The sequence below is a fragment of the Scomber japonicus genome, chromosome 11 (assembly GCF_027409825.1).
Source record: "Scomber japonicus isolate fScoJap1 chromosome 11, fScoJap1.pri, whole genome shotgun sequence".
Classification (NCBI taxonomy): Eukaryota; Metazoa; Chordata; class Actinopteri; order Scombriformes; family Scombridae; genus Scomber; species Scomber japonicus.
In genome coordinates this window covers 19,529,323-19,553,926 of record NC_070588.1, presented here as the reverse complement: position 1 = coordinate 19,553,926, position 24,604 = coordinate 19,529,323, and the positions used below count along the sequence as shown (strand labels likewise).

General features: G+C 38.6%; 3 protein-coding genes across 3 annotated transcripts in view; all 3 read left to right on the top strand.

Moving 5' to 3' along the window:
- The first annotated feature begins 695 nt into the window (after positions 1-695).
- On the top strand, positions 696-18,355 carry LOC128367647 (potassium voltage-gated channel subfamily E member 2-like). The gene is made up of 2 exons (XM_053328259.1): positions 696-722; positions 18,023-18,355. The coding sequence occupies exon 2, from the start codon at positions 18,023-18,025 to the stop codon at positions 18,353-18,355; it is 333 nt and encodes a 110-aa protein (XP_053184234.1). The 5' UTR covers positions 696-722.
- slc5a3b (solute carrier family 5 member 3b) lies at positions 3,068-5,203 on the top strand. The gene has a single exon (XM_053329034.1). The coding sequence runs from the start codon at positions 3,068-3,070 to the stop codon at positions 5,201-5,203; it is 2,136 nt and encodes a 711-aa protein (XP_053185009.1).
- A 2,305-nt stretch (positions 18,356-20,660) lies between the features above and the next one.
- Positions 20,661-24,604, top strand: part of casq2 (calsequestrin 2) — a 5,179-nt gene continuing 1,235 nt past the window's right edge. Inside the window, exons 1-8 of the mRNA XM_053329042.1 lie at positions 20,661-20,930; positions 22,423-22,507; positions 22,689-22,789; positions 22,909-23,020; positions 23,459-23,532; positions 23,612-23,742; positions 23,870-23,915; positions 24,015-24,069. Of these exons, the coding sequence (XP_053185017.1) occupies positions 20,694-20,930; positions 22,423-22,507; positions 22,689-22,789; positions 22,909-23,020; positions 23,459-23,532; positions 23,612-23,742; positions 23,870-23,915; positions 24,015-24,069 (841 nt within the window). The 5' untranslated portion in view covers positions 20,661-20,693. The remainder of the gene's footprint in view (positions 20,931-22,422; positions 22,508-22,688; positions 22,790-22,908; positions 23,021-23,458; positions 23,533-23,611; positions 23,743-23,869; positions 23,916-24,014; positions 24,070-24,604) is intronic.

Here is a 24,604-nt window from a genome sequence, read left to right as displayed (position 1 = left end):
GCCTAAATGCATGATTTGTGATATCACAAACAGTTTAGAAGCAAATCCTGGTCCCTGGTCCAGTATTCAACTGACACAAGTGTGATGTGGAAACTTGAGACTTCCTATGCAGAAACACTGGGAATGGACTGGACAGTGAAGTCAACATTTACATTTTCATAGATTCTGGACTTTTTTTTATGACAAAAAAGGGTAGATGCGATTTTAATGATTTAAACAAGACACTCTTTAATAATCTTTTTTTTTTTTTTTTTTTTTGCCGAAAAACTCTATCAGACAGATTATTATTCACAGGAGAGTTTAAAATATATATAATCAAGAGTCTGGGTTGCATAGCTGGAGCAATTTCCAGTAGGAGTTGATGCACTCGAACGCGTCACGGGTGAGCTACACGTGTGGGGCGGGGTCCCTGGCTATCTTCTACTTATAAACGAGTGGAGGCAAGCGGCACTGTCTGACGGCTATCAGCCCTCCAGTGAAAGACCCTGGAACCCACAAGGAAGAAGAAGAAGAAGTAAACTGTCTGCTAACGTCAAGACACTGACGATAGAGCACCGCACCGGCACGAGTGTAGAGCAGCGACCCTGAAGAGGACGACTTTCTCTCTCTTCATCCTCGTCTCCTCATAAGGGGCGTGGAGTGGCTGTTTTAGCGTCTTTAGCGCGTCTGCTAACAGCTATATATTTAGGCTAGTGTTCATCTGTGTAAAAACAGTGGAGCCGGTGAGTCAGTGTGTGATAACCACTTGAGTACTCTGTTTTTTTAATCATGTCAATTATGTAGTCATATATGTCAGTGTTACGCCTGCGAAGCTGCCTTTTCAGTGATGTCCTTGAATGTATTGTCTTTGTCAATCGTCTCGGCTTGTGAGGAAGAAGCCAGGCCTACATTTTTAAGGCTGACGTCAGCCAGGCAGAAATACTAAATGTTACATTATATGTTTATAGTAGTAAATACACATTCATTAATCCTGCAGTACACAAAATGGCAAATACTGACGAATACAACTCCTTTGAAGATGCGCAGCTTGTGCAGTCGGATGAATGAGTGACTGTTCTAGAAATTTCCTGCAGGTGCGTACTACATGTCTGGCCGTGGACTTGTGTCGCATCTCCTTTTTATCAACAAAGTCAGTCTCAGGCTGTCAGCCACATCTGGTAATTAATTAAAGCAACATCGTTCGGAACACTATATTATAGTACCGTTTTATAATGGTGTCAGGTGGGGCATATTTTTTGGAGTTGTTATTAATAAAAAGTCATTTGCTATACATGTATGCTTTAGTCAATTGACTCCTCTGTGCTTCATGCATGTCAGTGATAGTTTGCCTCTGCCTCTGTCTGGGCAAATACCTTTTTTTTGTATACCTGGCACACACTCTCACGTTGAACTTTTTCATATAGCAGAGCTCCAGCTCCATTAACACCGGTGGAAGTTAATAGTTTGTTTCACTTGAGTTAATATCCCCTTTATGGAAGAGGAAGAATTACACTTGTTGTGTTTGTTATATGAGTCAGCCTGGGCTGAAATTAGTATCCCGGTGGCAATAACACTATATTTTTATTGTTTGGGCAGGGCACTAAGTAAAGGCTCTTTTAAAAGTTCCTGGCATACATGGATGCTAGTGCTTATGTTTGATTCCTGCATTATGTGACTATAAAACAATAAAATAAAAAGATATTAATCTACTGAATGACATTGCTGTGTTTCAGAGCCAGGGTCTGCAGGACAGGAGTTGATGGGCTGTAGCCACTGATGATGAGATGGTAAAATGAAAACAAAGGCTTCTTTTATTTAGAGGGATAGTTATGTATAAAGCCTGGCTGTGAAGACTGAGGCGTGGGGTTGTTTTCTACCATGCATGGTGAGCTAAAACCTCAAGAGAGTGTGTGTGTGTGTGTGTGTGTGTGTGTGTGTGTGTGAGAGAGAGAGAAAGGGAGATGGGGAAAGAGAAGGAGAGGGAAAGAGAGATGCAAAACAGATGTGCTCACTGTGCATATTACTTTTGCTGAAATGTGTGTGTAATATGACCCATCTCACAATTATCTCCACAAATTATTTATTGAATGCTGAGCATAATAAATAAGCATATTAGGCATACATAATACAAATTGTTCACTTCCAGTTTAAGTTAAGTTGTGTTTTTGCCATTTTAAGTAAAAGGGTTTAGAGAGGGTCTAGATTTGGTGATGTTAGTCTAACAGATCAGGATGTGTGTGTGGTGGATTATGATTGCGAAGTCATTTTTAGGTAATGTCATGTGTGCCTGTACTCTTAAATTATTCATGGCCCAAACCAACCGTTGCATAATTTTGAAGATGATTTTAAGTCAGACCACATTTTAGGTCCTGTAGGAACTGCATAGTCCTTGGCTACACACGTTTGTTTCTTCTTGACTCTCCTTGATTTCTTGCATAATGTTATTAAGCTTTTTTGAAGTTTACTGTGGAATGGCTTGAATTCTTTCGTGCTAAAAAGATTAATCTGGAAAGTCATAGGCAGGCTAAACCCAAGGTCTGGCGCTGGAAAAATACTGCAGTTGCAAAACCAAATTAATTAAAATTACCCATCCTTTTAATCTTTCTGGGTTAAGTCTTACATGAGTTATTTTAATAATCTTAGGTTATTTATCATGATATGATGTTCAGTTTGACTCCAGTAACTTTAAAACTTCTATCCTGTTTTCAGACAGGCTGTTGTGAACTTTGATTTGTGTTCGGTGTATTTTCCTCTCAAATTAAGGCTCTAATGAGGAATTTTCTTTGTCTTTGCTGTCTTGCAGGAATGTTAACTGTAGACCTTTCTAGACCAGAGGCGTACAACATCCTCCTCTAAAACTAGAACGACCTCAGTGCCGGTGGATAACCCCCTCCGAAGCACACCTAGTGAATTTGACCTGACGGTGGATACTACAGCTTCCATCCAGACAGCAAACCAAAGCAGAGCATTTCCATTGCTCCTTTTTTTGCATATGTTAAATCCATAACATTGACTATTTATATTCCATTTTTGGAAGGATTCGTATTGTTGTGCAAGTTTTTTTTTTTTTTTTAAGTAATCTGCAAAAATGAATCCTCTAATGGAAACAGCTGACATAGCTGTGGTTGCACTGTATTTTGTCCTGGTGCTAGGCATCGGGTTTTTTGCCATGTGGAAAGCCAATCGCAGCACTGTATCTGGCTACTTCCTGGCTGGACGTTCCATGACGGGGATAGTGATAGGTGCATCACTCTTCGTCAGTAACATTGGCAGTGAACATTTCATAGGCCTGGCTGGGTCAGGAGCAGCAAGTGGCTTTGCTGTCGGAGCATGGGAATTTAATGCACTTCTTCTTCTGCAGTTGCTTGGCTGGGTGTTTGTCCCCGTGTATATCCACTCAGGAGTCTACACCATGCCTGAGTACCTTTCGAAACGCTACGGTGGCAGCAGGCTAAAGGTTTACTTTGCTTGCTTGTCTGTGTTGCTTTACATTTTTACCAAGCTGTCTGTGGACTTGTATGCTGGAGCTCTCTTTATTCAAGAGTCCCTAGGGTGGAACCTTTATCTGTCTATTGTCCTGCTCATCAGTATGACTGCACTGCTCACTGTCACTGGTGGCTTGGTGGCAGTATTGTATACTGATGCCCTTCAGGCAGTGTTGATGATTGGTGGAGCCCTTACCTTAACCATTATCAGTCTAATCAAAGTTGGTGGGCTAGATGGTGTACGGACTAAGTACATGCAGGCAGTACCCAATGTTTCTGCTATTATTGCCACTGGAAACTTCTCCTATTCTCCTTCATGCCGCATTGAGCCCAAGCCGAACTCCCTACGCATCCTTCGTGGACCTCTGGATGAAGACATCCCTTGGCCAGGCTTCATTCTTGGTCAAACCCCTGCATCTATTTGGTACTGGTGTGCAGACCAGGTCATTGTTCAGAGAGTACTAGCAGCAAAGAACATTGCTCACGCTAAGTGCTCAACACTGATGGCTGGATTTCTCAAGATCCTGCCCATGTTTGTAATAGTCATTCCAGGCATGATCTCCCGGATCATGTTTGCAGACGAGATAGCCTGCATCGGGCCAGAGCACTGCATGGCAGTGTGTGGTTCACAGGCTGGTTGCTCAAACATTGCCTACCCTCGCCTGGTAATGGCTGTGATGCCAGTAGGACTCAGGGGTCTGATGATGGCAGTGATGATCGCTGCCCTGATGAGTGATCTTGATTCGATCTTCAACAGCGCAAGCACCATCTTCACCCTAGACATTTACAAAAGTGTTCGGAAGACAGCACCTCCCCGCGAGTTGCTGATTGTGGGCCGCCTGTTTGTTGTGGTCATGGTGGCAATCAGTATTGCCTGGGTCCCTGTCATTATTGAAATGCAAGGTGGACAGACATACCTCTACATCCAGGAAGTTGCTGGCTACCTCACTCCACCAATCGCCGCCCTCTTCTTGCTAGGAGTGTTCTGGAAACGGTGTAATGAAAAAGGGGCCTTTTGGGGAGGCATGACTGGTTTCATACTAGGTACTGCACGACTTATCCTAGCATTCATCTACCGCCAGCCTCGCTGTGACCAGCCAGATACTAGGCCTGCCTTCATTGTTCAAGTCCACTACATGTATGTGGCTGCAGGGCTGTTTTGGATTTCAGGGCTGGTGGCTGTGATTGTCAGTCTCATCACCTCTCCCCCAGATGAGCAGCAGGTTCGTACCACTACATTCTGGGGGCTCCGCAACATTGAAAGGGCTCCAATGAAGAACAAAGAGGAAATGTACAGGTTGACTGACAAGACCCATTGCAATGGCGATGGAAGCCTCCACAAAGAGATGCCTCCAGATGTCAGAAATGAGAGATGTCTTGATGGGGCAGATGTCAAACTGCTGGTCCCCGCAACTGACCATGACCCAGCAACCCCAAGTACAGAAACCTCGCCTGTAACCACTCCTGCTGAGCGATTTGGTAATGGAAAGATAGAAATGATCCGAGGAGACGAAGGCTGCCCTAGCAATGGGGTGACTAGCAGATGCATGCGTGTACTGTACTGTTTTTGTGGATTTAAGGATGGATCACAAAGCGCTCAGCAAAAAGTGGTGCAGGAAGATGCAAGTGTCATTGCAGAAATGCTTTATGAGCCACCTAGAGTTAAACTTTTCCTCAACTTTGGCCTGGTATTTGTCTGCTCTGTGGGTATCTTCATGTTTGTTTATTTCTCATTGTAGTCCAAGCCTGCACTGAACTAACAGGGGCTGGTGTGGGGGGTCTTATGGGGGTAAAGGTTTTGTGAGGGTCGGGGGTGGGGACTGTTACAAACAGTTGAATTTTCTGAAGATTCGAGAAGCTGTAATATTTACAGTTGTCTTTTGTAGCTCTCTAACAGGAATCTAAGCTTGTTCTAATCATTTTTTAAATGATAAAAGCTTCTCCACATAAAAAATGAAACGTTGAACTATGAACCTTATCTGGCACTGGTGTGTCATTTCTTGTACAGCTCTTGTTGTTAATCCTGCATTCAGAATATCTATTGGGATTTTTAGAATTGTTGTACTTTAAGCAAATATAATATTTGCCTTATTTTACATATGCACTAGTTTTCTTTTTTTTGTATGGTGAAAAGCATTCTGTGATTTAAGCTTATTTCCCCTCTCTTGTTGACAGTGACTGTAGGCTTAGTTGCTGGTGTAGCAAACAATTGTCTGTAGTAACTAAAAAAATCTTAGTTTATAGGCCATGACAGTTTTGTTAAGTTTCAGCCACTGAACATTATGATTTTTACTGCATTAGATCAGTAGAACTACAACTGTGTGATGACTATTTAATTTTATTGTAGCCTGGACACTAATGTCAAGGTTGTAAGCAAGTACTTTTTAAATGTCCAATTCTTGCTGGAGTGAATATATGTAAATCAGATCCAAGCCTCTCTTTTATTTGGGGACCATTATGAAGTTTGTAAAACAGGATTTAATATTAAGTGCTATGAAGCATTCCTTCTCTGCTGTTGTTGTGTATGGCCATTTTTTAAATAATTGAATTGATTTAGGTATTGTATCAAAAATCATTGGTCATCAAATGTCAAGCTTAAACATAACATCTGGTATTATGTATGTTTGTATCACGGAAGATGGAAAGAAAAGCACAAGATTAAAAATTCTTATTCTTTTGTAAGATTTTTTTTTTCTTTTTCTTTTCGATCCTAAGAGAGTACTAGCCAAACTTGCTATAATGTGGTGCTCAACCATTTTGATCGGCTGTTCAGTTTGTCATATCTGGAGCTGTACAGCTGTTGTCTGAGATGTATTTCTACTACTGTCTTTTTGTTTTTGATATTTTTTGTGTTTTGCAGTATTCTGTTACATTTAAAAAACCAACATACAGCTTTTAATGCACTACTGTTGCATCATAACAAAAAGCTACAACCACCAAGGCTCGTGATTCTGTATCAACTTATAGTTTATGCATATATAATTTTATGATTCACATTGTTAAAAAATGTGTTTAGTCTGTTGCATTATATTAACATTGTGTACAGTATAATTCTGGGCTCATTGGGTCACCTACACTATACATTTGTTCTATGGCAGGAAATCTCTTGTGTGTCAATGTATGTTTAATGCACTGCAGTGCTCAAATGTAACTTAATGTTGTTTCAAGTGCATCTTTTTTACACCTCCTTACCAAATGTGTCTTAGTGTGCAATGCTTAAATGGGAAAAAAGTCAAGACAGACAACACCAGTAAATGAATGGTTTAGTTCTACGTCCTGAAACTTTTATCCAGTGAATACCACATTTGGTTAGTCACATGATAAATCAGCTTTGTCATGTATTACATTTTCAGTTGGGATCATATCAGCAGACAATGATAATACAAAGCAGAAATTACATTGCATTTAGTTGCAGGATTAGCAGATCACTGGATGAGCTTGCTCACATTTTCAATGGTTATTTGACCAGGTGCAAGATGTTGCTGGGTTCCTGGATTGTGGTCATTACTACACCTTTACACACTGTAAGGTGTACAGACAACAACTCCCAACTCCCAGAATCCAAAAAATACTTTATTGTGGAATTTGACAAGTGTTGAATGACCTTAGTCCAAAAAAACAATCCTTATCAATGTCTGGTACAAATGATGCATAACCTAAGGAGGATTGATAAGTGATGATTGCTGTATGGGAAACGGCTTTAAATCTTTTACTTTGTTTCTACATTGTTATTTTTATGGATTTTATTTTTAGAGACTGAAAATAAAGTTTTGTGGAGACAAAAAGACAAATGTGTTTTCATTTTTCATGTTGTGGAAGAAATCAATTTTGTTGCCACATTAAATGGTGTTGGTTAAAACATTAATTGAAATTTTGCTTGAAACTGTCATTTTAATGTGCAATTCATTTCTCAGTTGATTTGTTGACTTATGTAGATTATGAAAGGATATTGCAACAGCAGAGATATTCTTTATGAATCATGTGATTATCAGCTAGTTGTTTTCTCAAGTCTGTTTTTAAAAGAAATGACACTGATTTTAATTTGAACCTGATTAGTTGAAGACTCCATTGCAATTTATGTCACATTGTGAAGATGGTAAAGACTTTTTTTTTTTTTTTTTTTTTTTACAGCTTTCTGTTATTGTTGACCATGATTACATAAACCCCAGTGAGGCTTTATTAATCTGCTCAATGCCAGAAGAGGTTTGGGTTATTCCAAGCTTCAACCAATCAAAAAGCTAGGATCAGTGTGGTTTACAGATCAACACTTCTTTCCAGTTTAGCACCATACATCGATTTACTGTCTGTCTACCACATATCACACCTGGAGCTTTCCTTCAGTAAGAGCAAATGAAAACAAGTGACCTCATGAAAACACACCTTCAAAATGTAATGCTACTTGTTATGAAGCATGGGGGGCAATATGCAAAACTCAACAATGTCATGTGGTTAGGTAATGTGTTCACTAACACTGTTGTTAAAAGTGACTCAATCATCACTCTAGAATTTCTTTCTTTTAGTTACAGGGTAGTATTTAGAGGCCATGATCTTTATTCCTATGTAGGCAATGACTCATCACTGACACACTAGCTTCAAGTCATGCAGCATACACACACCCACAGGAAAGAGGGAAGTCATGAACAACATTTAAAAAGTGATGCTGTGACTAAAGCAGGTACATCAGTAACTGATAAAGCCACATTTAAACCATTTCATTTTTCCTGATCTGTTCATAAAGGAAACTGCAAAAGGTTGACCCTCTCTTCTTGCTGGAAGAGAACTGCACCCTTTTGCTCCCTTCAGGTACAATATCACATAAATGATTAATTGAACAGTAAATTCCTTACAGTGTTGCTACTGAGATGATCATACTATGCCTTCTCTGTCCTTAAATACTACAACTTTAATATACCTATTTTAGTTGCTGTAGTTATATTGTAGTTTGTTTGACAGCCCTATAATTCAGAGTATTTTGAATTATTTGTCACTTACTGTATCATTCCATCTCTCCTACACATTTCACTCCTCCAGCAACCCTTACCCGAGTCATACCCTCCCTCTTTCCAAGAGGAAACTAATGATATTGTCCTTGTGGAAAAGTACTGGCATCCAGGCCAAGCTTTGTTCATTGTGTATTTTGGACATTGAAAACATGAACAATAGTCTGAAACAAATGCTTCAAATGGCTTCACTGCTTTGTAATAATAATATTGTTAGATGGGATGAATTGTGTGCTGTCAATAGCTATATGTAACATGAACAAAAGTTTTCAAAGATGTAGTCATTTTTATATTACTTTACTTATTGTACAGTTATGTGCTATAGGTTCAAAATGTTGTCTGAATATTAAAACCTTTGTAAAAACTGCATGAAAAGTCGAATTTGCAGATATAAAAGTTACATAATTAAGCAGAATAACAAAATGTTTGCTAGCATAACAACATATCAGTGTCAGATGCCCTCTGTGGAGAATAACATATCATCATTTTCCTAAAAGCATGTTGAGCAGGACTTTCTTCAATGAAACACCATAAATTGTGACACTGTGTGTGTCTTTGCAGTGACCCAGCCATCTGCTGATGTTATGTCAACTTATTATTAATGTTTGGGATCTTTTAGGTTGGTAATCTGGTTGGCCTGGGATGCATAACACAGAGACATAAATACCCTGAATTGATCTTCTACATTCAGCTCTTCCTGTCATGCTGTCTACTGCCTCCAACAAGCTTTACTAATCAAATGATTCAGGTTATAGATGCATGGTTAAGATAGGGCATAGGGTTGCGTTTAAGGTCTCAAAACATTTTGCAAATTTATTTCATGTGTAGGAGAGGGACAAATGGATCAGAAGTTGCAAACAAACTATTGCACACTGTCTCACTTGCAATGATGAATGATTTATTGCGACTTTTTGGGTGCTAGACCATCAGCAACAAATAGTTTAGTCAACTTAGAAATAACTTTTCACCAAACATCATCATCACTGTGGCTGTTTCTGTTTGTACTATTCCTCCCTGCATAATTTCTAACTCATCCACTGAACAAATAGCCCTGAATACCTCCATATGTTGTTGTTTGGATTGATTTTTAGTGCCGCTAACAAAGCTGCTAATTCAATGTGGAACACATTTGATTTCCTGTATATTCTTCACAATAAAAGTCTCCTGTTATAAAATTATGATAGTATGCATACTGTATATCCACTGCAGATTAATTTAATATTGTAAGAGTTACTGCACACATGTCTTAGTATCTGGCTGGATGTCTTGATATTTAAATATCATACAGACAGTCTTGTCAGCAAACTGAATTAAGAAATTGGCCCATTTTACAGAAACAGAACCAGCTTTCCTAAGATTAGAGAGGATTGTAGAAGCAGTTTTCCTAGGTGGACTATGGGGAAGTAATTTATAGAAATGCTGCTCCTTCCCTCTTACCCTCATTAACATGATCTATAATTCTTCCCTCATTTTTATTATGGCTGACAGTCATGGTACTCTATTGCATCCAGAATGTTAAGTTGGTTTGTCCTTCACTAGCAGACAAGTGTAATAAACATTGGTATTTGTTTATCTGTAAAATCCCTGTTGGAAAACTACCCCCTTACATTGAAATAATGCTGGATTGGGACTTTGGACCCTATTTAACTCGCTTAAATGAGTGGCTTATTCTTAAGGTCCCATGAGCATGTTCTGACATTGCCTTTTATTTTTAAACAAAAAGAAAAATCAATACTCTATTAGCCCTTTGACAGTTTAAAACCATGCTCATAAACCTCCCTGCTTCAATGTGTGAATGTTTTTAATGATTTTTTAAATTCTCATCTGTATTTTGTCCCTTTTAATTATTTATTTTAATTTATTTTTTTTGTAACTTGACATCATTGTAAAATAAGGGCAACCTTCAGTTTAAATAAAGGTTTGGAATGAAATGTTGAGCTTGGGTGGAGGTGACATTTTACAGCATGTGTTAAAATACCATAACCTCCATATGTTTCTGACAACAGACCAGCAAACAATGTACATTTCATGTAACAGCTGGGTTGGACAAGGAGAAGGGCCAGTTAGGCAGTTCACGGGTAAAGCATTATTGGCACCAGCTTTGCTGACCTCTCTCACTCTCTTGGAGAGAAGCAAATTGTTTGAGTTTTTAATTTTTTTTATTGTGAACTAATTAAATTAACTGATTAACAGATGAATGTGTAGATGTTTCAATGTATTGTTTTTGCAATTTAGTAAAAATACCACAACTTTGCAGTTCATTACTAGTATTGTGTCATTAAATAAGATAAGAGAATCATATAGTACTATTATATATTAGCCAAAAAGATACACATTTGATATGAGGACAATAAACCTTAAAATGTGTTCAATCAATTAAAATTTCAATTTATTATGCCAGCATAATCCATTCAATATCATTATGGCTTTCCAGAGATTCATGGACATAGTGTATTTTAAAAACAAACAATAAAACAGCTGAAATGTATGACACTGTAGCAAAGCCTATCAATATCTCCCTCAAGTGATTTTTTATTACAAGCATGCTTATCCAGGTAGCATATCATCTAGCTCACAAGAGTTGAAAAAGTATGGGGGACTTCTTCTCTAAGTCTCATCTCTGCTTTCATTATAAAAACCAGGAGAGACTGGTGCAATCAGAGGATATTAATGGGTGAGAAGCACTATACAAAATGTAATGTTTTGTTTTATATATTTTTTATAATTAATTTTCGAATAAAATATCATTGCAATGAAAATATTTAATTGTGGTTATTAAGAAAAAATTACTGCTCTAATTTCTGATATGGACCTGCCTGAATTGTTATTAAGCTATAGCAATCTACACATTCAGTGTAAATATAGGTCATTTGGGGCTTTTCTTACTCCAGCATAATAGCAACTTGTTATTCAGCCATTTTGAAACTTTAAAAACATCCTGTTATTCTTTCTTTTTGGGGTGACATTGGACGCAGCCATGGAGGGAATGTGGTGTGACCTTTCAAATATACGGCAAACACGTAGTCAATGCATTCCTGTCATTCCCCATACACAGCCCCGACTAAACTACAGCGGCATGCCTGGGATTCTGGCATTAATCCATGGAGTAGGGCTTCAATGGGAAAAGGAAATATTTACCTCCTTTAGTAATAACAGCAGGAAGAATAGTGTCTAGTTCCATGGCATAATGAATCAGAATCAATGAAGCATACACTTGTGAAGCTGTTTCCTTTATGTCAGGTTAAACCCACTAGTAACAACAACAATCAACAACAAAGCTCTTAAAAGTGTCAAGTGTAAATGTCTGATAAAGAGTTTGCTGATATGGAAACACTGAGTTATTGATAATGGATGGTTATGACACATGAACAAAAATAGCAGCTCATGTAATGAAGCAAACCTTATCAACAGTTCTCATTCTCATTCTATGTAGAGAAAAACAATTCTTATCACTGACAGCATGGGATTATGAACTCATTGCCACAACTTCCAAAAACTACAGTAGGTGAAGGTGTATGGAAATATTTAAGATAGAAAAGAGTGAGACAGTGACCCCTCAGGTCACTGAAACAGTGGGTAATGTTTCAAGCTGACTTGTTCTCTTGGATATCTCCTACACACCTGACCCAAATCCTCATTTGTAAGACTTTAAGTCTCCTTGTGCAATTTCCTGTGGGAAGCAACATATTTTAATTACAGTATGAAAGACAGAAACATATGTTGCTTAATTATGCTGCAGGGTCATTAAAAAAATGTATTTTACCACTGTTTTGGCCCCACCTGCCATACGATTCATAGTCCTGTGTATTGTGTTAGTGTTTTGAAAAACAGTTTATGCCTTGGATTTCTCAACACTCGGTGGAATAAAAAAATATTGCGTGAGAGAAAGTTGATTGTAGAATTATGGAAACCCTGGAGGATGGGTGTGTCAGCAGAAGCACAGTATATAGACATGTCAATAGAGGTGATTGTTTGGATAGTTCAGGCTTGGGCCTGTAGTTAAGCTGCTGTGATGTTGATGCACTGCTGCTCCAGTGATCTTCATGGCCAGATGAACCCATAACCATGTGCCCCAAGTGTGAGGCCAATTACTGCTGGAAACCTTCTATTCTGTGTGTGTGTGTTTGTGTGTGTGTGCGCGTGTGTATGCATCCCGTTATCTTCAAGTAATCAGTAGTGACAGTGTAATAGTGATATTTGCCCCATAAATATTTTTAGCATGTTCCATATGACACTGTACTGAAACAATGAATGTGATAACATACTGACACATACATTAAATTAACTCAGAATGTAAAAAATGAAGTCCAAGCATGCCTTCAGCATGACTTCAGCATGAAGGCAATTGTCCAACTGGTATGATGGGCCAAGCTTTGGATTTCTCCACTTTGAAACAGTGTGCATGTTTTTTGTGCTGTTTTGGCCTCTTCCAAACAAAAACACAAGAGCAAAAGTGTTAGGAATGTATTACATAATCTGACTGTCTGTTATACAAGCACACAACTATCTAAAGCCAAATAGCATATTGTTAGCTAATTTAGCATAGGTTGTGGGGTTACAGATGATGTAAAAATGGATGACTAACCCATTCCTGAGTGAAAACTAGTCCTGCCAGAGTTTATAGAGTATGTCAACACCTTTAGCTTTTTGTTGAATTTGGGGAAGTTTACCCGTCAGTAATCCCAGCTAAACTCAGGGGTATTTGAGGAACCCTGGGGTTCTCCAGCAAATAGGGGAATTATTTATTTTCACAATAATCCCCCCAAGTAACACAATAACAGAATGTATAATTATTTTGGTCATGGGTTTCATAATTACTGTAATAAAACATCTAAAAGCAAAAATCAGATGGGGGACCCTGGAACAAAGTTGTATCAAATGGGTGTCCATGGTCTTATTTGTGTCAGTTTAGTGGTCTATGACATGAAAAAGTTTGAGAACCATTGGTCTATAATTATCATCAACTGCTGAGATTACTTGCATAGGACATATGCTTTAGACTCTATTAACACAATGCATGTAGCCATCAAGTGCTGATTTTTCATTTTAAAATGAATCAGCCAGAAACATTAAAAAGTCAGTTGGAGATCTAACTTTCCTCATGGAGCTAGCTAGTTACACTTGATCAAATCCGTCAGTGACTATTTGAAATGTGCCACTTTCCAGACAGTGGCTTTAACAAATCACTGTATAAATATGTTGACAGTAAGACACACCCTAAATGTTCACATAGAAAGCATCAAGGAAGTTAATCTAGAAGCAAATCCCTTTGTCATTACATTTCTTTCTGTCCATCCATCTTGTAAGTGGCTGTCTGCCAAACAACAATTTAGCATCTCAGCTAGCACGTAGTTGGCTGTATAGGCCTGTTTTGTAATTCATGGTTTAAGGATTAACATAGGAAATGGTAAAAAATAATGATGCAAAACATAGATCATCCTAAACTGATAAACAAGGTGTACTACAAATGGCAAGAAGTCTGTTTTGTGCCACATCGTTGTCACAACATGTTGTACAGCTATGTTGGAGTGGTCTCACATTGTGGCCTCTCAAAATAGGTAATAATAGACTCTCTGGGATGTCAGTTGGGAACATAACAGATTTTCCCATTTTTGTTGTTGCAGTTCAAACTTTGCATTACACATAACAATAATGGACCTTTGACTGCGACAGTAAAAACCCTATGATAGTATCTCTAGTGGGTGTCGTTTCCATTATGAACCGGCTGCAATATTCATTAATATGCAGTCTTGTATTGGTCTTAAAATTACCTCTACTACTATAATAACATGAACAACCTGCACGTATTTTCCTTGTGAGGCCAAAGTTCACATGTATTTACCATCACAGCAGATCAGTGAGATAATAAGGGTAATGGTCACGTGCAACAGTGGTAATGGAAGCAGGAAGTTTCATTTGCGGAAAAGTACAGCTGTATTGTCACTAGGGGTGTGACGAGATCTCGTGGCTCGAGGTTTCGTCACACACATACACACTTAACCAAACACTGCCATAAAAAGAAAAGTTTTTAACCTGCTTTGCCACTGCCTGGCCACTGATGTGGCGCTTCTCACTATTTCAGGGTATTCCACGCGTGGGGCATGAACACAAAAAGCTGCCTCCTCTTCCTTAGTTTTTGTGTGAGGAATAACTAGATTTCTGCTGCCTGTGGATCTGAGGGTTCTTGCTGGTGTGTAACAAACAAATCAGAGGGGAGAGATTTTGAAGATTTGAATTACTCCCATCACATATTACTGCATGAATTAGTTCCACTGAATTAAAAAACAACCTGTTGAATTATCTGAATTGGAAGTCGCCTACATGTGATTGCCTGCTAGGCATTATCCAGGGGAATGGGTACGCAACTGAAAACTCATCAAAGTCGTGATTGTACTCATTTATATAATCATGTACGCTAACTCCCATGGCTCACAAAAAACTGATTTATTTTTTGCTTTATGAATGGCACAACCCCAGCTTCCCATACACTAACACAGACACTCAACATGTGATGTGCATAAAAAAGTTGGCACACTTTGGTGTCAGTGCCTGTGAATCTGCATTTCAGAGTTTATGTAACAAAGAAGCCTTGTAGGGGAGTTTATGGTTCAACAGCTCCAGTGGCAAAGCTCTCTTTTGCATATGTCAGTCTTGCCTTGAGGTTTCCGTTGCTGTTCCGGTCCATCTCTGACTGCTGATGTTTAATCCAGCCAGGCTTGTAATGAAGTCACTGCATCTCTGGTTATTTCAGTCCACAGTTTGTTTACACTCAGAGGGGAGCTGTCCTTCACAACATTTTTGTCTCAAGTTATAAGATGTAAAAACTGTCACAAGTACAATGCATTCTACTCTTTTATATTAATGAAAGAGTCTATAATTTGTGGTTCATTGGACAGATATTTTAACATGAAAAAGCATTAACAGTGTAATGGGTGCCATTATTATATAACAGTCAAATACATTCAACTCAGCGTTCTTTATGTTGAGGGTAAACATAGTCCAGCTTTGAAACCTTTGTCAGTGCAACTCAATAATAAGGCACGATTTGGGGTTCATAAGTTTGAAGTAATTGCTTGATAGTTATTTTATTATTAGTTATAGATCAGTTGTAGTTGAACTGCTTGAACATTTTCTTAGACCAAAATCCATTCATTAACAACAAATGCTGCTGACTCGATCTATTGAAAACATTTCTAAAATGACTTACTAACATTAAAGATGCAGGTGGCTCATTATAAAGTGGGAATAAAAAACCCAAACCCACTGCATTTATGGATGATCAACCTTTATAACTGCATTATTACCAAATGAAAGTTCAAACACCAGCCAAGGGATTTTTCACAATCTGACAACCGAAAACTTTTTCTTATTACTGATCTGTGAAGCATTAGACAATTATTCATTAACAATTATGAATTAAGTTATGAATTCATTAAAAAGCATATCTTTACTTCCTGTTTATATTTCAGATTTGGTTTCTTTTATCAGAGTATATTATGCCAGGATATTTCTACTTTTGCCATAGAGTGAAAGAAATATCTGCTGCTCTGTGTGATTCTGTTGCAAGTAAAGCTGGTTAGGTTGATTTGGTATCACTCTCCTTTAGTGAGGGAAAAGTGATATTCTGGTTCCCTGCAGTCAGTGCATTTCAACACACATAGTTTTGTAATGTCCTTTCATCACTCTGAGCCAACAGAGAAATTCCTTAACTCACCAAAACACCAAGACATTAGGTTGTGAAACATAATTATTGTGATATTAAAAATGTGCAGACTTTAACATTCATGGCATGGCAATGTGAGACCTTGTGGATAAACACATTTTTACTTTACCATATATGCATATATATACATTTCCATAATTCTTCCATAATTTTAATTTGCATAACATACCAAAGTTTTTGCATTGTAGATAAAAGTGTCTTTACAGTATTTTTTTTGCACAAGTTCAAAAACATCTTCTAAAAACATTGCACATGAATTTAATCAGATAAAGGTCTTGTTACTGCTTGTCCCTTTCCTAGTTCTGTTGTCTCTTCACTACTCCTCTATGCTATGGAAGTTTACCAGATACAAACTCATTTTCAGTACCACTTTTTCACTTTTACAGAGCAGAGAGTCAGCATAGTGTCCCGCTGGCACTGCAAAGCAAAACATAAATTATCTGGGAATGATCAAAAGTGGTGGGAGTCATCTGCTCCCGCAGTGTGGCCCAGAGGGGAGGAACAAAGCCCCTTCTAACACAGGATCCAGTTTCAAGCATTTGGGTTGGCAAACAGATAACACACTGAAGTGTCCTTGAGCAAGACAATGGATCTGTAATGACTGCAGGATGTTGCTCTGTAGCTGATACCTTACATTATATTAAATGCAGACCCTATTCCACTTCCTTACTGAAGCAAACAGCACACACTTCACAAGAAGACAAATAATGTTAATTTTTTATGTTGCTCAGATATTTCACTGGAAAAATGTAAATGCTTGTGAGTTTAACTATTAAATGCATCATACTGCCATCTAGTGAGAGCAACAGCAAAACAGCTGTAGACTGAACATTAAAATTCCCTTGTGTTCTGCTCCCCCAGTGTGGGCAAAGTGGGAATTACAGATGAATAAACAGACTAACCATCCACTGTCAAACCAGTTAGGTCAATCTCCCATTACTCCTGCCCTGTACTTGATTTGCATATGACTTCCACTGCTCTCCCCTCTTTATCAGGTAAGGGAAATATCAGTGTTTGTAACCTAACATATTCAAGGTCATGCCTCACAATCTGTCCCCCCCCCCAACACACACACAAACACACACACACACACACACACACACACACACACCCACACACACACACACACACACACACACACACACACACGCACACACACACACACACACACACACACACACACACGCACACACACACACACACACACACACACACACACACATACACAGTCGAAATCCATTTTTCAGCCAAGTGAAAAAGATTAAAAGAGTAAATAAAATATGAGCAGTGTTGAACTTGTGGAGTAGGAAGCTAAGCACTTTGACTCTCTGTGCTGCTCTCACTCCCAAGATTTACAGACCAGTTTATTGTGGCCTCCAGAAACCCGGCAAAAGGTTGGTACATTATAGAAAATAAGTATTATATTCTGTGTTTCGTTTTACGCTTCTAAACCCTTTTCTCTTCTTCATACAGTTTTCTGTGGAGTTGTGCTTGAATGAGGGTAAGTGGGTACACAAAATGACTTTGAAGCAACCAAATTACAGTCTGCACACCAATAATTTGGCCTTTTGTTATATATCTTGTTGTATGTTGCTTTTAACCACTTTTTTAGCGGATAAATGGTTAGTATATGTACTGTATATGACTCGGGTTAGGGTTAGGGTTAAGTTTAAGGTGCTAATTGTTGTTTGTTGACAAGACATTCTGTTTTTCAGTCAATGATTTCTTGTCTTTATCTTATTCAGTTATAGAATTGCATGGGTCTAAAGCTCTGTAGTTGTATAAAAGCAAATAGTGCAAAGCAAAACTGTCCTTGTTTTTTGTTCTCCTACTAGATGAGTGCATCTCATTGGTCCAACTTGACCCTTCACCTGGAGGAGTCCCTGACCAATGCCTTGGGTCATTTCCTTGACAACTGGAGGCGTAATGCGACAGCTGCAGAGAACGCTTTGGACAAGACTCTGGCTGAGGAGAACTTTAGAAACGTCATCTGGTATCTGGCGGTGATGATTGGCATGTTTGCTTTCATTATTGTGGCCATGCTGGTGAGCACAGTCAAATCCAAAAGAAGGGAGCACTCTAATGATCCCTACCACCAGTACATCAAAGAGGACTGGACTGCTCAGTTGCAACAGGGCGATATCATAAATAACTATGCAGCTAAATAATGCACACAGAAACACTTAACTTTCAACAAATCAACACTATCATCAGTAGCAAGAATAGCAGCAACAAAATGTTCCATCCCTGATAACCTTTCTTTTGTTGTGAATGTTGCTCATAGTGGTCAAATTTGTGATCTGAATAATAAAATCTAATCAATATTGAGCATATAATTTGTTTTCTGGCTCCATCTTCAATCCACTAACATCAATAATGCATTTACAGTGTTTCACAATCTTTTTTGTCTGATGTTCACCTGTCAGATGAACTCATCAACACCGCCCATCATGTTCCAAATATTCATTTGAAGTTACATTAAACTGGATTTTATTTAATACAGTCAATGATATATAATGTGAAATTGTTACATTTAATTTCTTATACAAGAGCAACCCTTGAATTGCTAATGTTTTGGCTTGGTCCCTTTTTTCATGATGGGTGAATTTTTCATTTGCACTACTACAACTTCTATCTATTACATCTCTCAACAGCAGCAGAGACCTGCTCTGTGCAATCAGACCTTGTAGTCTGTGGGATTTTGTTCAGGCCTTTTTGCGATGAAAGCATTTTGACATGTTACAGTAGGAAAAGCACAGGTGTAAACAATTAAATTAATTAAAATGAATGATACAGCTATAATTAATTTTATACTATGTCTACTGGGACACTTGAATATAACGGATTCATTGTTAATGAGATCAGTAACTTGTGCTTTTCCTACTATGACAATTCAAAATGTTTGCTGTGAAAGAGGCCTGTTGACAATAAATGCACTTAAAATCACTTAAAATTGTGGAGAGAATACCCACTGTGATGAAATACCCACTGTGATGAAATCTTCTGCCAGAGAACCACTGCATAAGGGTCTTAGAGTCCATCTCCACTCAAAAATGTGTTTTGTTCATGCACTTCAGTGCTTGAGCTTGACTGTGCAGAATGATGTATGTGCAGAGTTTGACACAAAAAGACTGTTTTTAACTAAGTTTTTAGCTTAGGAAAGTGGAAAGTTTCTTTGTGATTACAAAAAACTCTGAGTTTAGGTCGTATATGTATCAGTCATGGAATCAGTCATGAAATCAGTCATGTTCAGTATGCAACATACACATGTGTTGAGGAAACTTGAAGCCTCCAGTTCACATACATTGCAAACAGATTTTAGAGTAAAGTAAGAAACATCTTGTGTCCAACAGTTAAACATTGATTACACTAATCTGAATGAATATGCAAATAATAAGGTAGGATGAGTAGATGTCATTTTAAAATTTCGAACCAGGTATTTGAACTTTCTAATGTAAAGATTCATGTAATTCAAGACAGAGTGTTTTTGTATATCTTAAAACTTGTCTGAAGGGGATCTTTAAACTTTTATGAGTGGTGTTACTGCAGCTCTTGTGTTTCAGCAGCATAGACACTGTCCTACCTGCAGAGGTCAGCAGAGGCTCCTTTCCAAGAATATCCCACTGCTTTAGACACTAATCAAGATGAAAAGGTCTACAGAGGGAGGTGCAGCTGCTGCTTTGTCAATAGTTAAAAGGACATATGTGAAGATGAAATATAAACAGAATATGGGGAAGTTTTGAAAGTTTTGGAATTTTTGGATCAATGTATGATTTGTGAAGAAGTTTTTTGAGAAACAGAGGTAAATCATCCCCAAATTCAAGCAAGTGTAGATAAACATTTTTTTCAACCTATGGTCAGACAGCACGGTGCTCATACTAAACTAATAGGAACACATTGCCCTTTGGACACCTGTTGCCAGATAGTCTCGTGAGCTGTCACCTAAAATATATCACTATTTTTTAACACTGCACGTCCACTTTGAAACATCTCAAAATAAATGAACCCCCACATCTCTGGGGCTCATCACTGAGTCCCTCAAAGAGACATCCCAGTGATCGAGTACTGCAACTTACGATTAAACCCCTGCTATCTCTCTTTCTCACTTGCAGTTTTATTTTTAGCATTCAAACAACTGGACTCCTAAAAATGGGCCTGTCCTACACGGGTTGGGGGGAGAGAAGTGCTGCTATGTATGGTATCCGCCCCCATAGTCCCTCACAGGCCTGGCCCTCTTTCTCCTTTGTGTCTGTCGGAGAGAGGGCGTGAAGGAGGACCACAGAGGAAGAAAGAGTTTCTGGGTCCTGAGGATGCTTGTAGAAGTTGGATTTCTGTGGACAACGTGGGATGCTTGATAACTGCCACTGAGGGACCTGCTTTCGTTTACCTCAAAACTTCCTGCAGCATTTCCCACATTCCCCTACCCTATCATAGGGCTTAGGTGACCTTTACACTGTGAAACAAAACCACACTCTGACTTTCAGGGGTGTGTGGTAGCTCTGGACGATGCTCTCCTTGTGGTTGTTCCTGCTCCCCTGCCTGAGCCTTGTGCCTCTGGCCCCGGCTGAAAAGGGTTTGGAGTTCCCACAATATGATGGGAAAGACCGTGTTCTTGACATCAATGATAAGAACTACAAGAAAGCCTTGAAGAAGTATAACATGCTTTGCCTGTTCTACCATGAGCCTGTACCAGACAGCAAGGAGCTGCTGAAACAACACCAGATGACTGAGTTGGTTCTGGAGGTAAAGTATGAGGAATAAGAAAATAAAGCAGTGGAGATGAAAGGAGAGACATTTTCAAATGTTAAAAGAAAGTTGTCATTGAAGGAAATGGAGAAAAAAGAAAGATACAAAAAAGAACAAGGTTTGGTTTGCTGACAGTTGAATAAAAGGGAGGACAATTAATTAATAGTCTAATCAACCAGACCCACATACATTTTTTTCAGCTGTCTTAATGTTAGTAACTGTACACCAGGGAGCCAATAAACACAAGAGCCAGCTGGCCAGATAAAAAAAGATATTTTTATTTTAATGTTTCCTTTTGAAGTTTCCTCAAGGTCAATGTGTGTATGTGCATGTACTGTGTGGCACAAAGTATTGTCCAAAGAGATGCAGCGCTATCAAGTTATTTCTCTCAGCCTAATTCATCATGTGCTTCCATCTCTTACAAATATATCAAGCTAATTCCTCCCATGGCTCTCTTCTGCTGGCAGAAATAGGCTAAGTTCATGTCTATGATGCCTTTGAGCTATACACATGAAGGGCATAATGTTCCTCTGAACTTTGGTTGTTTGGTTGACTTGTCAAACCAGATATAACACTATGTGAAAGTACTTTGTATTCAAGCTCAGATAAGAGGCTGGATACAAGTCTAATTGTCACACGATTAAATGAATCTCTCTGTTTGAGTCTCATACAGTAGGAAAAAATTTGCACTGTGCCCCGTGTCATGTTACACATGGCTGAGGCTGAGCTGCTCTTTCATCAGTTGAGGGTAATTTGAGCCCAGTCCTCCAGTCCTGATATTAGCTTCTCACATTTTACACAGCACAGGTGGGCCACGTTACTACATTTAACCACGTACAAAGATAACCTGTAAAGACTGATTACAGTCTATTGTACAATAGTGACCACAGCTAATTGACATCTCCTGATTCATTGATTTCTGAGGTTATATTCACCTGCTGTCCATTAATTGTGAGAAAAACAATAACTTCATATGGAGCTTTTCACCGTGCACTGAAGACATCATATTAGTCATTCACTGTGACAGATTGTAAACTACCCTGATGTAGTACAGTTGTTGTGGCAGGTGAAGTCACATCTTATTCAGTTCACCTACTGTACTTCACAGAACAATTGGCAGACTAACACTGTTGCTTTGGATATATTTAGAACAAGACAGTCTAAGTAATTATGTAACTGTGTCTCTGTGGCCTCCAGGGCAGCTGGAGCCCTTCTGTCGTATTGCCAACTTCAGGATTAAGTTTTTTTCTCTAACAATACCCAACACTGCAGTCAAACCTCCATTTATTTTTTTCCACAGGATCTGCCTCAATGAACATTTTTAGTGACCAGGGATTTTTGTTTCCAAAACTTCATAAATAATTTTCTTTTATATCACTTGAATAATGAATAATGTTCTTTTATGTCTCCAGTTTCTTTACATCTCACATCTTTATCAAAATGCAGCCCTTTCATTTAGTCCTTCATAATCTTTTCCTTTTGGATGCAGCTTGTGGCTCAGGTCATGGAAGAGAAAGATATCGGATTTGGAATGGTTGACTCCCACAAAGATGCAAAGGTGTCAAAAAAACTGGGTGAGTACATATTTGACACTATTGAATAAACCAAAAACCTTTTTTCCCCTCCTTTATCCGATTGGTACTTGCAAGTCTCAAGTAAGGATCACACATAATCACAGTTATTTTGTCCATTAACTTTGGGGAAAAGGCTATGAATGCACTGTGTGTAATTATATGTAATTTCCCTTAATCACAGGCCTGGAAGAAGAGGGCAGTGTGTATGTTTTCAAAGCCGATCGGGTGATCGAGTTTGATGGCTTACTTTCTGCTAACACCCTGGCGGAGTTCTTGTTGGATGTGAGTAGACTGACTTAACGGTAGATTCCCAGCTGCTGGGTCTAATCAACACCAGCCTGGCTGAAGTTGAATGCTCACCTACTTCTATTTTCCCCTTCTGTTTGTCTGTCTGTTTTTAGCTGTTGGAGGAGCCAGTGGAGGTGATAGGAAATGCTCTGGAGCTGAGAGCCTTTGACAGGATGGAGGAAGATATCCGGCTCATTGGTTACTTTAAGAATGAGGACTCTGAGCGTGAGTGTGTGATATATCTTACTCTAACATTGCTCAGTATCTTAGAGTGTGTCTGCTGTACTTGTGATGGGCTCTCTGTGCCTCTTGCCCTTCATTATAACATGAGTGCATTTTAACCCCCTCATCTCCATGGATTTACAGATCCATTTTTACCCCTGCTGCACTCACAGCTGCCCCTGCCTTGTCCCCTCTCACATGCTGTGGATGAACTGAGTCTAGTGTAGCTTACTTGTGCTGATGAGCTGCAACCACATCCCATCTGACCAACTGTGGGAGCATTAAGTGGAGGTCATAGTTCATCTATTTCCACTCCCTGATGTGCAGCCAAAAATAACATAAACAGATGTGTGATCAAGAAAACAAGACTTGTGAAGCAGCATAACAACACTATATTCTGTACATAATTCCTACTTTCTGCCTGTTTTCTTTCATCTTCAGATTATGACGCATTTAAAGAAGCTGCAGAGCAGTTTCAGCCCTACATTAAGTTCTTTGCAACATTTGAGAAAGCTGTGAGTAAGAAGAAGAGACGACACAAACAATTAAACAGGCACATCAGTCTTCTTGAGTGATCCGTATTTGCTACTTCAGGTGGCCAAGGAGCTGACTCTGAAGATGAACGAGGTGGATTTCTATGAGCCCTTCATGGAGGAGCCAGTCACCATTCCAGGCAAGCCACACTCCGAGGAGGAACTGGTGGAGTTCATAACTGAACACAGACGGTAAACAGAGAGCTACTTTGAACTATACCAAATACGTATTGTACGTTTTTTACAGTATCCACATTCATACTGTAACATACATGGATCTATTGTCATGCAGTTTACAATATATTTTCTGTGTCATCAGACCAACTCTGAGAAAGCTGCGTGCAGAGGACATGTTTGAGACCTGGGTGAGTGATGATCACCTGACTGCACAAACAACATTAAAAACTCTAAATTGTGTTTTTCATGACATTTAGAGTAATTTGACATTTCTCTTTTCTTCTCAGGAGGATGACATTGAGGGCATTCACATTGTAGCTTTTGCAGAGGAGGAGGACCCTGGTGAGCATGTTATACCACAATTTTTTTTAACATAAGACTATAAAACTCTGATGTTTAATCAACCAATAAAATAGATAAAATAACTATTTCAAATAGCATAAAAATGTAATAACAAGAATAGGACATAGGACTTTCCAATCCCAAGCTGAGCTAATGAAGTAAGTTTTAAGTTTGTGTTTAAAGATCAACATATCTGCTGCTCTCATGTCAGCTTGGAGCATAAAAACTGAAAGACACAAACAAAAGTTTCTGTCTTGCAGTTTTGAGCAAATAGAAGACTTCCTGTTTATACTTATACTGTATAAGCATGTCAGACAAACAGGCTGGTGCAAGACCATGTAGTGCTTTATAAACATTAAAATTATTTAAACATCAATACAAGAATTAGACTGATAACTAATGTAAATACTTTAAAAATATAGCTTGAAACTATGGGAAATATTTGCACACACACACACACACACACACACAGGAACACACAAACACATACACATACACAATATTACAAAACAGATTATTTAAAATCCAACTATCC